At 37.2% G+C, this 15,553-nt stretch overlaps 1 protein-coding gene and 1 pseudogene across 4 annotated transcripts in view; both read left to right on the forward strand.

Annotated features, from left to right (window-relative positions):
- Positions 1-15,553, forward strand: part of Osbpl1a (oxysterol binding protein like 1A) — a 175,836-nt gene that overhangs the window by 42,757 nt on the left and 117,526 nt on the right. For all 4 annotated transcript variants that reach the window (XM_090353318.1, XM_090353320.1, XM_090353319.1 and 1 more), the window contains 4 exons: positions 11,085-11,146; positions 11,244-11,288; positions 13,328-13,401; positions 13,857-13,920. In XM_090353318.1, coding sequence (XP_090209444.1) covers positions 11,085-11,146; positions 11,244-11,288; positions 13,328-13,401; positions 13,857-13,920 — 245 coding nt within the window. The remainder of the gene's footprint in view (positions 1-11,084; positions 11,147-11,243; positions 11,289-13,327; positions 13,402-13,856; positions 13,921-15,553) is intronic.
- Positions 9,397-10,997, forward strand: LOC150049829 (SWI/SNF-related matrix-associated actin-dependent regulator of chromatin subfamily E member 1 pseudogene; annotated as a pseudogene).

Genomic DNA, 15,553 nt, shown 5'->3' on the forward strand with positions numbered 1-15,553 from the left:
ATGTTTTTTAAAACTTTTAGAATTTGCATTATCTGTTTTACAAATCTAGTGAGACAGTCAAGAATAGAAGTTTGAAGCTAATAGAAAAATCTTAAGTTGACACAATAATTTGGAAATTAGCAGAGTTAAAATTAACCTGGATAAGATCTCTCATCAAGATCTTATTGTTGGTGTTCTGAGTATATGAACAGAACAGTTTAGAAATTAAACTATATACACCCAGAACCTTCATAAATGGCAAAAGCATTAAGTTATTCTGTGATAATTTTCTACTCATTAGAAATGAGTATTTCCTTTTTCTTTTTTTCTCTCTTTTTATTTTTTTTGATGCCAGTCTTAGGGCTTGAACTTGGGGCCTTGGAACTGTCCCTGAGCTTTTTTTGCTGAGGAAGACACATGAGCCTCACCAGCACTTCTGCTTTTTTTTTTTTTTTTTTTTTTTTTTTGATATTTAATTGGAGACAAGAGTCTCAATGACTCTCCTGCCCTGGCTGGGTTCAAGTCACAACTCTCAGATCTCAGCCTCCTAAGCAACTAGAATTGCCAACATGAACCACACCTGTCTTAGTGCCCTTTTTCATAAAGACCTAACTGTGCAATATAAACTTTAAAACATTCAGTGGCATCTAGTTTTGGTTGCAGTGGAAGTAACGGAACTATATTTTCCTTTCCTCTCCAATAAACATTGTGTTGGAAGTTCAAACCAGTAACAGACAGAAGATAAAAGTGACAAAAGTTAATGGAAAAAATAAAACTTTGTTTTCCTTTTCTTTGTTCTCCTCCTCCTCCCCCTCCCTCCTTCCCCTTCTCCCCCTTTTCCCCCCTCCTCCTCTCCCTTCCCCTTCCCCCCCCCCTTTTGTTGGTTGTTGTCTGGGCACTGTCCCTGAGCTTTTTCACTGGAGACTAGTACTTTGAGCCACAGATCTGGCTTCTTGTTTTTTGGTGGTTAATGGGAGATAAGAGTTTCAAGGACTTAGCTGTCGTGTTTGGATTTGAACTATGATTTGAACCATGATCCTCAGATCTCAACCTCCTGAGTAGCTATTACTGGTATGAGCTACTGGTACCCAGCTTGTACTGAGATTTGAACTCAGTGTTTTGCACTTTCTAGGCAGATGCTTCAGCCACAACCCACAGCCTCTTTGGGTAATTTTTGGGATAAGGCCAGCCTGAATGGCAAATCTCCTGGGTTTTTTTGTTTGTTTGTTTGTTTTTTAAATAGTTGAACTGACAGGCATATGCCACCCTGTGCAGTTTTTATTGAGATGAATTTTTTGCATAGTCTTGAACTGCACTCTTCCTGATCTCTAGATTCTGTGTAGCTAGGATTACAGGCAAGCTAGGATTACTGCTTATTACAGTATTCTTGATAAATGTTAATATAGCACTTTCTGAAAAGGTATAATTAAAAAGAATTGCAATAGTAATGCCTGCATTATAGAAAGCTTTAAAAATAGAAAAAATACCCCACAAAATTATCCAAACATAACTACCATTAACTTTGGAATATTGTATGTTCTTACCTATTTTCAAATAAATAGTTTTTTCTTTCTCAAGAACATTTTTCTGTTTTGGTCAGTATTGGGACTTGAACTCAGTGACTGGGCACTGTCCCTGAGCTCTTTTGCTCAGGGCTAGTTAGCACTCTACTACTATGAGCCACAGTTCTACTTTTGTTTTTTAAGTAGTTGGAAATGAGAGTCTCACAGGGACTTTTCTGGACTGGCTTTGAACCATGATCTTCAGGTCTCAGCCTCCTGAGTAGCTACAATAATGGACATGAGCTACTTGTACTCAGCCTTTAAGAACATATTTATTTGCAAAACTCTCTTTTGCAGTTGAAATTAGAGAAGCAAAGTCAACAAAAACTGTATAACCCAAACATCCAAAGACTTTTTGTTGTTGGTTTTGCGGCTTGAACTCTGGGCCTGGGGTTGTCTCTGAGCACTTCAAGGCTAGCACTCTACCACTTTAAGCCACAGTGTCACTTCTAAGACTTAGTTTTTAGTGTTAATATTTAATAATAAAATCGAACTTTTTTGTGTAAGAAGCTAGGAATTAAACTTAGACCTCATATTCACCTAGTCTGTTACCACTGACCTAAATTTCTAGCTGTAAAATAAGACAAAAAATGTTCTAAGCAGTAGATATCAACTAAAAGAATATAGATAAAAGAAAGTATGCATTATTAATAAAAGAATACAATTACGGCTCAAGTGGCAGAATGCTTGCTACCAAGAACAAAGACCTGTGTTCAAACCTCAGTTCTGCCAAAAAATATTTTTTAAAAAATTTTATTGTAAGAGTGATGTATTGTAAGGGTTATGTACAGTTATGTTCATAAGATAGCAAGTACATTACTTCTTTTTTTCATATATTTTTTATTGTAATTGATAGAAGGGTTACATGATACTTGCCAGATAGATGGTGCATTAATTCCCATACACTGATACCCTTTCACATGTCTTGGTCCTCACTTCCCTCCTCCCCACCCCCCCATCTTGTTTTCCCCCCTTCACTATTCAATTTCGAATAACCAAATACAAATATATCCGATATATCAAGTAACAAAGTGAGATACTGTAACAATATGAGATAACCAAGGGACAGCAAAAGAGATGAGAGATAACATAGTACCTTAAGAACAACAATCATTCATTATATGGCTTATGTTTCTATATCCTAGAGATCCTTTCATTCAGCGTCCTACTATATGGCCTTTTGTATCAAGGTTTTGCTCTATTGCAAATCTCTGCTAGGAGAGCCCAAGGTTTCTACTGATTATGACAAATGAGTTCCATTGAGTCTGTCTTACTTCACTTAATATGATCTTTTCTAAGTCTTTCCATTTCCTAACAAATGGGGCAATGTCATTCTTTCTGACAGCAGCATAGAATTCCATTGTGTACGAATACCACATCTTATTGATCCACTCATCAACTGAGGGACATCTAGGTTGGTTCAATATCTTTGCTATGGTAAATAGTGCTGCAATGAACATTGTTGTGCTGGTGGATTTAGTATGTCCTTGTTTCTGGATGGTTGGATAAATGCCAAGTAGTGGAATTGCTGGGTCATAGGGGAGGTCTATGTTTAGTCTTTTGAGGCACTGCCATACTGCTTTCCATAGTGGTTGAACGAGTTTGCACTCCCACCAACAGTGTAGTAGTGATCCCTCCTGGCCACATCCCCTCCAGCATCTGTTATTAGTTTTCTTGATCCTGGCCATTCTAACTGGAGTGAGGTGGAATCTTAGAGTTGTTTTGATTTGCATTTCTTAAACATTAACCCTTCCCATGTTTTTCTGTCACTTTCCCTCCCTCTACCCCATCTCAAGTTGTAAAGTTCTTTTGTAACATATTGTTGTGTTCTAAACTGTTGTATAAGCTCTAATAAAACACAATACACCTCTCTACCTTTTCACTTTCTTATCTCTGTACTGATTTTCTTCTCATTTGTATTTTTTTCCACCAGTCCTGGGCCCCAAAAACATTTAAGAAAAAAGAATATAAAGCTGAAATATAAAAAATTAAGAATAGAGGGCTGGGGATGTTAGGTTGGTGGTGGAATGCTTGCCAGCATGTGTAAGGCAAAGGACATTATCTCAATACCAAAACAAATGAGGTTAAAAAAAAAAGACACTACAGATGTCTCATGATACTCCACACCAGGAAATCAAATGGGAGGGACTTAGGAGCCAAGATATCTGCCCCTCATTCTACTTGTATCTTTCTCTAAGTCTAAGAACAGACCATATCTCTTAGCATACCAGTTTTTCCAGAATATGAGTATACTATAACTCCACTAAGTAGACTACAGTCTCTTCACCTCAGTATTAAATTTCAGAAGAAGGCACTCTGACAGCATTCACTTGTATTTGTGTCTGTCGCTGGCAGAGTTACTAGGTTCTCTAGGGGCTATAACATCAGAGACGAATATGTCTACTGGGATTGCTGGGGATTAGAGAGGGCAGTGCTAAAGGAATTGTGAGTGAGGTGTAGGCAGTCACTTTAAAAGTGTGCACTTCATTTAGTTTGTAAGTTGTAAGTAGAGTTGAAATAGTAACTCATTCATTTTTGTCTGTAGTTTTCATGGCTTCATCTTCTGGATAGTACTTCATATAGATAGAAGATTTTCTCACTCAGAAAATCACTTAGTAATAAGATAGTGATTATTTCCTATCGTTAAAAAAAACCCAAAACTTTGTCTTCCTCTTCTGATTTTTTCCCCTAACTTTAGGTAGAGAATCAGTCCATTTAATTTTCTGCTATTACCTCTAATCACATTCATTCAGCAAATGCTCTGTTATGATAACTGTCTTAAAAGCTGGAAACTCAACAGCTAATAGCCCAACAGACCTCACACTCTTGTAACTTATATATGCGTATGTGTATACATATACATAAAAACACATATGAGTATGTCTATGTATATGTGCTTAGATGATCGTCTTACTACATTGCTTATACTGGGCTCAGCTGATCCTCCTAATTCATGTGCACAGGTGCTCATGATGAATTAAACAAAAATGAATATATATATATATATTCTTAGGCATTGAAGTTCAGACAAGTAAAATGGGATGAACGATAGTGATAAAAGCTGGAGGAGGCCTCTTGCATTAGAAAGGATATAACAGAAAGGCCTCCTGAAGTGGCTTTGAATAAGAGCTGAATTGAGTGAGCTGAACTGAGAATAAGCCCTGATGATCTGGCAAAAGAACATTCAAGGTAAGATAGGGTAAAAGGTCTGAGTTCAGAGTGCTTTGCATATTAGAGAAAGAAAAAAGCTGCCTAGACGGAGTTGGACAAGTTGGGGGAGAGATGACTTGCTTGGTCCATTGTCACTGTAGCCATAGTGTTTTGAGCAGGAAAATCGATGAGTTCCAATTGACACTTTTTTTTTTTTGCCAGTCCTGGGCTTGAACTCAGGGCCTGAGCACTGTCCTTGGACTTTCTCAAGGCTAGAGCTCTACCATTTGAGCCTCAGCACCACTTCCAGCTTTTTTCTACGTATGTGGTACCAAGGAATTGAACCCGGGTCTTTGTACATGCTAGGCAAGCATTCTACCACTAGACCACACTCCCGGCCCCAATTGACACTTATTAATCAAAGACGTGTTTTTCCTTTTTGTCTGTCCTGGCTCTTGTATAGTCTAATATATATATATATATGTATATATATATATATTTTTTTTTTGTTCTGCATATTTTTTTTTGGCCAGTCCTGGGTTTGAGCTCAGAGTCTGAGCACTGTCCTTGGACTTTTCTCAAGGCTAGAGCTCTACCACTTGAGCCTCAGCACCACTTCTGGCTTTTTTTTTTTTTTTTTTTTTTTTTCTAAATATGTGGTACCTAGGAATTGAATCCGGGTCTTCGTGCATGCTAGGCAAGCACTCTACCACTAGACCAAACTCTCAGCCTGCACTTTTAATAGCCTCATCTGTCTCATTTCCAGTATCACATTTTAATGATTGTTTTACTATCTGGTAAGGTTTTCCAAGCTACTCTACTTTTTAGGATTTTCACATCGTAAGTGTTTATTCTTCCAGATAGCATTTAAGATAATTTTTTCTTAGGTTCTTGGAAAAATACTGTTGGGATTTAGTTGAAACCACATCATATATAAAATAACTTGAAGAGAAATGGCGCTCTTGTTAATGAGTTTTTCCAATTAGCCAGCAAATATGTATCATATACTGTTTAACATGTTTCATTATTACCATCATTTTACTTGTTATGGTTGACAAGAAATGTAGAACAATTTTTAAATTGTAATGAAGTTTATATAGGAAAAGCTATTTAGCTTTTTACTGAATTCTTATTGTATGCCAGACACTTTAGACATGAGTCCAGAAATGAAGCTGTATTCTTAGATTTCATCAAGTTGGCAAGAGGTCAGAATTGATTTTTAGTATTAGGGAAAATCATATCTTTTTCTCTGACTTCAATTGTTTGTCACAAGTAGTGTGTGAAATAGAATTTAAAAAACAGAATTGGCAGATCTTTCTATGATCTTGTGTGCTAGGCAAAAAACAAAACACCTCAACTGCTTATCAATTTCTCAGTTAACATAAAAAATAGTTCTATTCTCATTAACTAATAAATCATCATATAGCAGTTCTATAAATCTAAATCTCAACCCTATGTACCTTTCTCCATATTAAAACTAGCTTCTTTAATACCGAACCTTTAGACTAAATCATCGTTGTCCTTGGCCTACACTGTTGCTGCTGCTTACTAATATCTGCTCACATTTACAAGCCACATTTCACCAACAGCCACAATGACCTTCTAAAAAAGATACCATTGTGAAAATTATTAAAGCTAAAAAATAGAATAAGTTAGTTCAAGGAGTTTAGGTTTTATACTAATCATGATGAAAGAACTGAAGGATTTAAAGTAGAAGAGTAAGACCTGACTTATAATTAGGCTAGTGCTCTACCACTTGAGCCACAGCAGCACTTTGGCTTTTCTATGTATGTGGTACCAACGAATCGAACCTGGGTCTTTGTGCATGCAAGGCAAGCACTCTACCACAAGGCCAAATTCCCACCTCCACATTTAGACTTTTTTTTTGTGCCAGTCCTGGGCTTGAGCTCAGGGCATGAACACTGTCCTTGGACTTTCTCAAGTCTACAGCTCTACCACTGGAGCCTCAGCACCATTTCCGGCTTTTTTCTATGTATATGGTACTGAGGAGTTGAACCCAGGTCTTTGTGCATGCCAGGCAAGCACTCTACTACTAGGCCAAACTCCCGGCTCCTTGCTTATGTTTTCCAGTTGCACAAATGAGACACACATTTACACACCATGCAGTTTATTTTTTTGTAAGTAAATATTTTATTTTACTTTATTGTTGATGTGATGCAGAGGGGTTACATTTACACTTATCGGGTAGTGATACATTAATTATTGAACATTGTTACCCTTCTCCCACTTTGCCTCACCTCCTCCCATTCATCTTGTTTTTCCCTTTTTCAAGTAAATAAATGTATATATAGTATACCAAATACCAAAGTCAGATGCAGTAACAACATGAGATAAACTATAAGGGAAAACAGGGAAAATAAATAGCTTTATATAGTATATTAAGAACGACAATCACAAAGATAAACCTCTTGTTTCTATATCTTGGAGTTCATTTCCCTTAGCCTCATCCTATATAGCCATATGTACTTAGATTTTCAGCTATTATAATCATCTGCTAGGAGAATCCTAGATGTGTATTAATTGTTATAAACAAGGGAAACTATATAGCTTACGTTTCTTTGGGTCTGGCTTCACTTAATAAGATTTTTTCCCCCAAGTCTTTCCATTTCCTTACAAAGGGGGCGATGTTATTTTTTTCTGATGTCAACAAGTGTATGTATACCACATCTTCATGATCCATTCATCTACTGAGAGACATCTGGGTTGGTTCTATATTTTATCTGTAGTGAATAATGCTGCAATGAACATGATTGTGCTGATAGGTTTAGTATGGCCTTGTTTCTGAATATTGGGGTAAATGCCCGGGAATGGGATTGCTGGGTTGTAGAGGAGCTCTATGTTTAGTCATTTGAGAAGCCTCCACACTGCTTTCCAGAGTGGCTGAACAAGTTATACCATGCAATTTATTTAAATTTCAAGGTTAGTTTTGAGTATGTTCACAGTTATACAACTAGCATGTTGCTCATCTGTAAATAACTGAGTTTATGAATCGGAGATAAAGGGCTCCTGGGGCAGGGGGAGAGCGCCCTCATGCACACATGCACATGTGTGTGTGCCAGTTGTAGGCCTTGAACTCAGGGTGTGGGCACTGGTACTGAATTTTTTTTCTCAAGGCAAGTATCTGTCACTTGATTTGTAGCTCCACTTTTGGCCTTTTTTGTTAACTTTTTTGGAGATGAGAGTCTCATGAACTTTCCTGCCTGAGCTGGTATTGAACCATAATCCTCACATCTCAGCCTTCCTGAGTAGCTAGGATTACAGGCATGAGAAACTGATGCATAGATAAAGGCTTCTTTAAAAATAACCATGTAAACTGGGCACATGTGAACATATTCTAAACTAATTGTGCAAGTTAGCGAATTGCACGGCGTGTTAATTTGTATCACAGTTGAACAATTAAAAAATGTAAGCACAGTGGTATTATTTTGTTAATACTGTATGATTTCCCCAAACCACGAAGTTAACGAATTTGGTTAATTACAGAACTTTTTTTTTTTTGCCAGTCCTGGGCTTGAGCTCTGGGCCTGAGCACTGTCCTTGGACTTTCTCAAGGCTAGAGCTCTACCGCTTGAGCCTCAGCACCACTTCTGGCTTTTTTTCTATGTATGTGGTACCGAGGAATTGAACCCCGGTCTTCGTGCATGCTAGGCAAGCACTCAACCACTAGGCCAAACTCCCAGCCCCTAATTACAGAACTTTTTAATCACTGCAACACACTTAATTGTAAGTCAGGTCTTAAGCCTCTAGTAAAACCCTTCAGTGACTTTTTGTCATGTTTAGAATAAAACCTAAACTTCTTATATTAGCTTACAAACACCTGATCCTTACAAAGCCCTTACATAATTATGTTCTCCCTGACTTTGTCTCTTGCCTATTAACTTGTTGATATCTCAGGCTTTTATGTTAGTTGTTCTGTGCTGGAATGCCTTTCCCCATTACATAAACATCCCTTGCTTTCCAGATCAGTTCCTTCTCAGGTTTTTTGTAATCTTTCATGTAAAACTCCCAGCATACCATGATTATTTGCTCTGAATGTATAGTACTGGGGCTTGAATTCAGGGCCTGGGCATTGTTTCTTAGCTTTCTTGTTCAAGCTAGCACTCTACCACTTGAGCCATAGCTCTACTTCTGCTTTTTGGTGATTTATCAGAAGTAAGATACTCATACCCTGCCTGTGCTGATTTTGAGCCATGATCCTCAGATCTAAGCTTCATGAGTAGCTAAGATTATAGGCATCAACCACTGGGACCTGCTGCTATGCCCTTATTTTTTATTCTTTCTGCCTTTCCACATTTTTATTTTCCCTGTCCTCTTCATTGCTGAATCCATAAGTGTGAAATATGATGATTGAGTCTTAGAAGTTAAAAAACTTACTAGTATATGCCAGTTATAATGTTAACCCTTTTTAGTATCAGATAAAAGGGTTAATTACCTGGAATATAATAAATTCATATAAAGTTGAAGTAACATAAACTACAAATTTAACTTTTTTTAAAATGGCTAAATTTGTGGCAATTTCTTTTATTAGTCATGGAAAACTAGTCGCAAGAACTAAATTAGTTACTGTTCTGAAATTAAAGTGGGTTGCTGTATTAATAGCTATCAAAGGAGAACATAAAAACGGAGATGGTCGGGGGCAAAGGGAAGTGAAGCTGGAGCTGTGGCCGCCTTCTTGGCCCGCAGCATCTCAGATTCATTCTTAAGGAACTGAGAACGTAATCTTCCAAAATGTCAAAAAGACCATCTTATGCCCCACCTCCCACCCCAGCTCCTGCAACACAAATACCCAGCACACCAGGGTTTGTGGGTATAAACCGTACAGCCATCTCATCTACAAAAACTATAAGCTGAGAGGGAACCTGGGCACCAACAGCCAGGCCACAGCATCCACTGGTATTATGATTCCAAAACCCCAAAGCCACCAGATAAGCTGCTGATGCCCTACATGAGGTACACAGAAAGGTCTGGGACCAAGTAAAAGCTTCCAACCCCGACCTAAAGTTGTGGGGGATTGGCAAGATTATTGGTGGCATATGGCAACATCTCACTGATGAAGAGAAATAAGAATATTTAAATGAATACAAAGCAGAAAAGATAGAGTACAATGAATATATGAAGGCTTATCACAATTCCCCTGCATACCTTGCCTATATCAATGCAAAAAGCCTTGCAGAAGCTGCATTAGAAGAAGAAAGTGGACAGAGTCTTGCATGGAGAAAGGGGAACCTTTACATGAGTATTCAGCCTGCTGAAGACCCGGATGATTATGATGATGACTTCTCAACGAAGCATACAGCCACTGCCCATTTCCAGAGGAACCACCTCCACATCAGCGAGATCCTCAGTGAGAGTGTGGTGCCAGATGTTCCATCAGTTGTCACCACAGCCAGAATGTGGGTCCTTAAGCGATGGGTCCAGTCTGTAATGGCACATCAGTAAACTCTAGAAGCTGAGCTTCTTCAAATAGAAGAACAACATCAGGAAAAGAAGAGGAAGTTCCTGGAAAGCACAGACTCCTTTAATAATGAGCTGAAAAGGTTGTGTGGCCTGAAGTTAGAAGTGGATATGGAGAAGATTGCAGCTGAAATTGCCTAGGCAGTTGAGCAGCCCGCAAAGGGCAGGAGGAGAGGGAGAAGGAGACCGCGAGCATAGCCAGAGTGGCATGGCTCCCGCGGAAGAGCCAGCAGTCAGCAAAGCCAAGGAGAAGAATGACGATGAGAGCATTCCAATGGAGACAGGAGACATGCCTCAAAGAAACAACAGAGAGCCAGTGGTGAAGAAGGTATGTCCACTCCTGAGGACAAGGAGAGCGGGCAGGAGATGGTGGACAGCATGGCCTAGGAAGGAACCAGCAATAGCAACACTGGCTCTGAGAGCAACAGCGCTAAGGTGGAGGAGCCACTCACAGACCCCATCCCAGAGGACGAGAAGAAAGAATAGATGTTGCCTTGTTATATGTGTCCCAAATAACTTTTTTAAATGAAAAATTGTTTTTTGGTTTTAATGGTGGAAAAAAAATGGAGATGGCTGAGCCATGAGTGTAGCTTAGTGGTAGAATGCTTGCCTGACTTGTGGGAAACCCTGCGTTTGATTTCTTATTATCACATATGCAGAAAAAGCCAGAAGCAGTGCTGTGGCAGAATGTTAGCCTTCAGCAAAAGTGCTCAAGGACAGTGCCCAGGGCCTGAATTCAAGCCTCAGGACTGTCAGAAAAACAATGGAGAAGGCAGCTTCTGATAAGCAGCCTTTTGGTGGTTAGGGGAAAAAGGAATAATTGATGGAAGAATGAAGGGATATAATATGGTGTAATTACAGAATCACTTGTATAGAACAGTATAGGACATTATGCTTTTTCTCTTGTATTTCACACAGATAAAAAACCTCTTGATCTTGCCCAGGGTGCTGAAATGAAACATGTTCTTGTTGGTAATAAGGTATGTAGTAATGAATTAAACTTCAAGTATTTTCTAGAAAAAAATTTAAAATGCTTGAAATGTGTACCTACATTTTTCATGAAATTTATTTCAATAGGTTGTTTACAAAGCCCTGAAACGATACGAAGGACCTCTCTGGAAGGTAGGTTGAGATGATTTTTCTTTTTATCATTATCTTTAGGTAGTTGTACAAAGCTGTCATTTAACAAAGTAGTTTACAAAGATCATAGATCTTGATCAACCCTTTTTAGCATTCTCATCCATCCCTCTCCTCTACTTCCTGCTTCCCTTTTTCTTAATTTTGTAGCATATACTTTGTAATCTTGACTGCTTTCTCCCCCTCTTCTTCAACTTCAACTCTTTACACCTTGACACCACTCCACTTTTGAGTACCTGTTTCTTGGTGTTTTATTTTGCTGAACTCTCAGTTTGGCTGTCTAAGGAATTACACTGAGATTTTTCCTTGAATCGTCCATATATCAGTAAATACATTTGAATATGCTTGCATAACACCCAATGTATTTACTTAAAAGTTTATAAGCCAAATCTAGCTTCCACATATGAGGAAAAGCATGGCTCCTTTGTCTCTCTGAGCCTCACTTACTTCACTTAATTGCTCTTTTTTTTCTTTGTTATACTATCATTCTTTGTGACAGATGATTAAAATTCCATTGTATGTGTATACCACATTTTGTTGATCCATTCATCCACTGAAGGGCATCTGGGCTGATTCGTACCTTAACTATGGTGAATAGTGCTACAATAACATGATTGTACTAGAATTTTTAGGAGCAGCAATTCTGTCAAATATTTTAGTCATTTTTGAAGTACAGCCAGCCTTTGACATGTAAGGTGGTTCAGTTTAATGTTTGAGTTTATAATAGTCAAAAGGGACATGGGTTCAGTAGAGACACACTGAATTCTGATCTTTTTGTGGGCTAGTGATACGAGATGTGATGCCAGATAGTGGTGATGAACTGCAGCTCCCAGTCATTTTTGTGTGAGCATGTGATACCAAGACTAAGGATACTGAGTTGCCAGCGTTTTTCAGATAGTGGGTTTTATGTTTTCTATTTTTTATGTTTTCTATTTTGTATTGAAAATTGCTAGGAATTTTAATTCAAGACTGTACATGCTAAGTAGGCACTCTACCACTGAGCAGCCTTCCACTCCATGTTGTGGCATCCCATTGTGACTACACCTAGCTGTTTGTGTATGAGATACTTACATATTATAAACTAGACTTCATAAAATAGTTCTGCCAACTGTAGGCTAATGCAAGGATCCTAATCATATTTAAGGTAGGTAAGGGTAAGCTATGTATAATTGCTTTTTCTGCCCCCCTCCCCAATCCTGGTTCTGGGATTGAACCTAGGCCTTCATACATGCTAAGCAAATGTTCTACCAGTGAGCTACATCTAGAGCTCTTGTGTTTTTTACTTATATTTACAATTCATAATGAGTTTACTGGGATATAACTCAATGATATCTGAAGAGGATCTGTATAAGTAATTTAATAATTCATGGATCTTAAAATGGAAGTCATTTTTATACTACTGGACTTCCAAAAGGCTTTTCCTTATAGTAATCATTTTATTTTGTATTAATAATCTAATAATTTAGCTGACTACATTTTTTAAAGAATATGGATACTTTCTTTTTCCCACGCCAACCCATAGGATCATAGTTTTTTTGTTTGTTTGTTTTGGTGATAAACATCAAACTAGGATATATACATAAAGATCTAGTTCCAATATAATTTTTAAAATTTTGAGCTTGAATTATTTTTTAGAATTAGCCATTTTAGATAACTTGTTTTGTATTTATAAGCAGTCCCTCCATGTATTTATGACACATGCAGTTTTTTGTTTAAACCTTAGGGCAATTTTATTTCATCACTTGGGGGAAATTGTCTTTGAAGTCCACAACCACTATATTTATATATATATTTCTTCTATTTCTGTCACTCTGTAGTGAGTGATGTAATTTTATTATTGTACCCGCTACCAAAACTTAAGTGTGGACATTTTTTAATGTCATTAAATACTGTCTAAACATAAGTTTAGAAATGGACTACTGCTGTATAGATGAAAAGGACTCAGATGTAATTTTCGGAATTTACTTTTTTAATCAATCATATGAATTTAGTTGTATCAGCTTTGGAAATCATTTTTCTTTTAGAGTTCAAGATTTTTTGGCTGGAGACTATTCTGGGTAGTGTTAGAACAAGGAGTCCTTTCATGGTATAGAAAACAGTAAGTATTATCCTTATTAAATTTCAGTATCTTAATTTTGAAACATTAAAAGTTGTAATTAGTACTTTGAAAACAACCATAAGGATAAATATTTCTTTTCTTTTTCCTGTTATTTTTTCCACCGTACAGTTTATCCTCTGTTGTTGTTGTATCTGACTTTGGTACCCGGGTAATGTTATTTGAACCAGGGAAGGCAAAGGGAAAAACAAAATTATGTAACAAAGGGTGAGCCAGTGTAACAGTGATACTCACAAGACAACTTTACAACTTGGGAGGTGGTGGGGCAAGAAAAAATGGGAGAAAAACATAGGAAGGGGTAACTGTTCAAGAAGTAATGCACTCACTTATGTACGTAATTGCAACCTCTCTATACATCACTCTGACAATAAAATAAAAATAAAAGAAAAAATTGTACTTACCTCATTTCTTTTGTCTTAATAACTTACTATTTAAAGGCCTGATGCAATCCATAATGTTTATCGCCAGGGATGCAAACACCTGACTCAAGCAGTGTGCACGGTAAGATGAGACATATATTTATGCAAACTGGGAAATCAGTTGTACAAGTGATTACACCCAAATTGTGTAGAAAAAATTCTATTTTTAAAATGGTATAGAAAGCACACTTAACATTCAAAAACAAATACAGAATATTCATTTTTATATGTGTATGTATATGTAAATGTGTGTACACATACACATACTATATGTAAATGAACATTTATCTCCACATATTGTGGCATGAGAAATGAATCATTCCAAAAACATATATACAGAGCTTCTGACATTCTAGGTATATATGTTGTGTGTGTGGAGGAGGGGAAAGACAGAAGGGAAGAGGAAATCAGAGAATTAGAATGAGAATGTTTTTATTGGCCATTTATATATCATCCTTGGGGAAATGTCTTAAATCCTTTGCCCCTCATTTCCCTAGTGTGTGTGTATGTGTGTGCGCGTGCGGATGCACACACGTGCCAGTTTTGTAGGTTGAACTCAGGGCCTGGGCACTGTCTCTGAGCTTTTGCGCTCAAGGCTACTGCTCTAATATTTGAGCCACATTTCCACTTCCTGTTCTTTTTGTTTTGTTTTGGTTTTCATTTGGAGGTAAGTCTCACAACTTTTCTGCCTGGGTTAGTCTTAGATTTTAGCATCCTGAGTAGCTAGGATTATAGGCATGAGCCATTGGTGCCTAGCCCTTTGCCCATTTTTTAATTAGTCTGACCTTGTTAATATCTTTGTAGGAATTCTTTATATATTTTAGCTATTAACCCCTTATTGGATATTTAAATTAAATTTTTTTGTTTTTTCTTTGTATATAAATTATTCTGATATATAGAAGTTTTTAAATTTTAATGGAATTTCAAAATTTAATTTTTGTCACTGTCACTTTGATTTGGTTTTTTAGAAAATGATTTCCAAATCTAAAGTCATGAACTTAGGTTTTCTTTGACAAAATTAGGTTTAATTCTGACACTGTGCTGTGATGTATTGAGTAAGTTTTTGTTCATGTTACATAGCATAGGTTCATATGAATATCCTGTTTTCTGAAAATCAATTTTGGAAGAGCCTGTTATTCTTGATATACTTTATTTGGCCATATTTACAAAGAGTTTATTGAACTTTCTTCCCCTCCCCACATTGATCTGTATATTTTTCTTCACAGTTTTCATTACCTATAGCTTTGTAGTAAATTTAAATCAGGAAATGTGAGACCTTCAGTTTTATTCTTCATTTTCAACATTATTTCTGTTGTTTGTGGGTCCTACAGAATATACATGTAGATTTTAGGCATAGCCATATCATAATTTTTTTTTTTGCCAGTCCTGGGGCTTGAACTCAGGGCCTAAGTACTGTCCTTGGGCTTTCACAAGGCTAGAGCTCTACCACTTGAGCCACAGCACCACTTTCATTTTTGTTCTATGTATGTGGTACCGAGGAATCGAACCCAGGTCTTAGTGCATGACAGTAAAGCACTCTATCACGAAGCTAAACTCCCAGCCCATAAAATTTTATATTTAGTGCTTTTATTTCAGCTCAAAATATTTTGTGATTTCCTTTTTATTTTTCTGTAACCATTGGACTTAGTTTACATGGAAATGACATGCCTCTATTTGTAAGCTTCACATTTTGTTGGTTTCTAATTTAATTCAAT

Source organism: Megascapheus bottae, chromosome 19, assembly GCF_031878675.1.
Source record: "Megascapheus bottae isolate mThoBot1 chromosome 19, mThoBot2.hap1, whole genome shotgun sequence".
In the NCBI taxonomy this organism is placed as follows: Eukaryota; Metazoa; Chordata; class Mammalia; order Rodentia; family Geomyidae; genus Megascapheus; species Megascapheus bottae.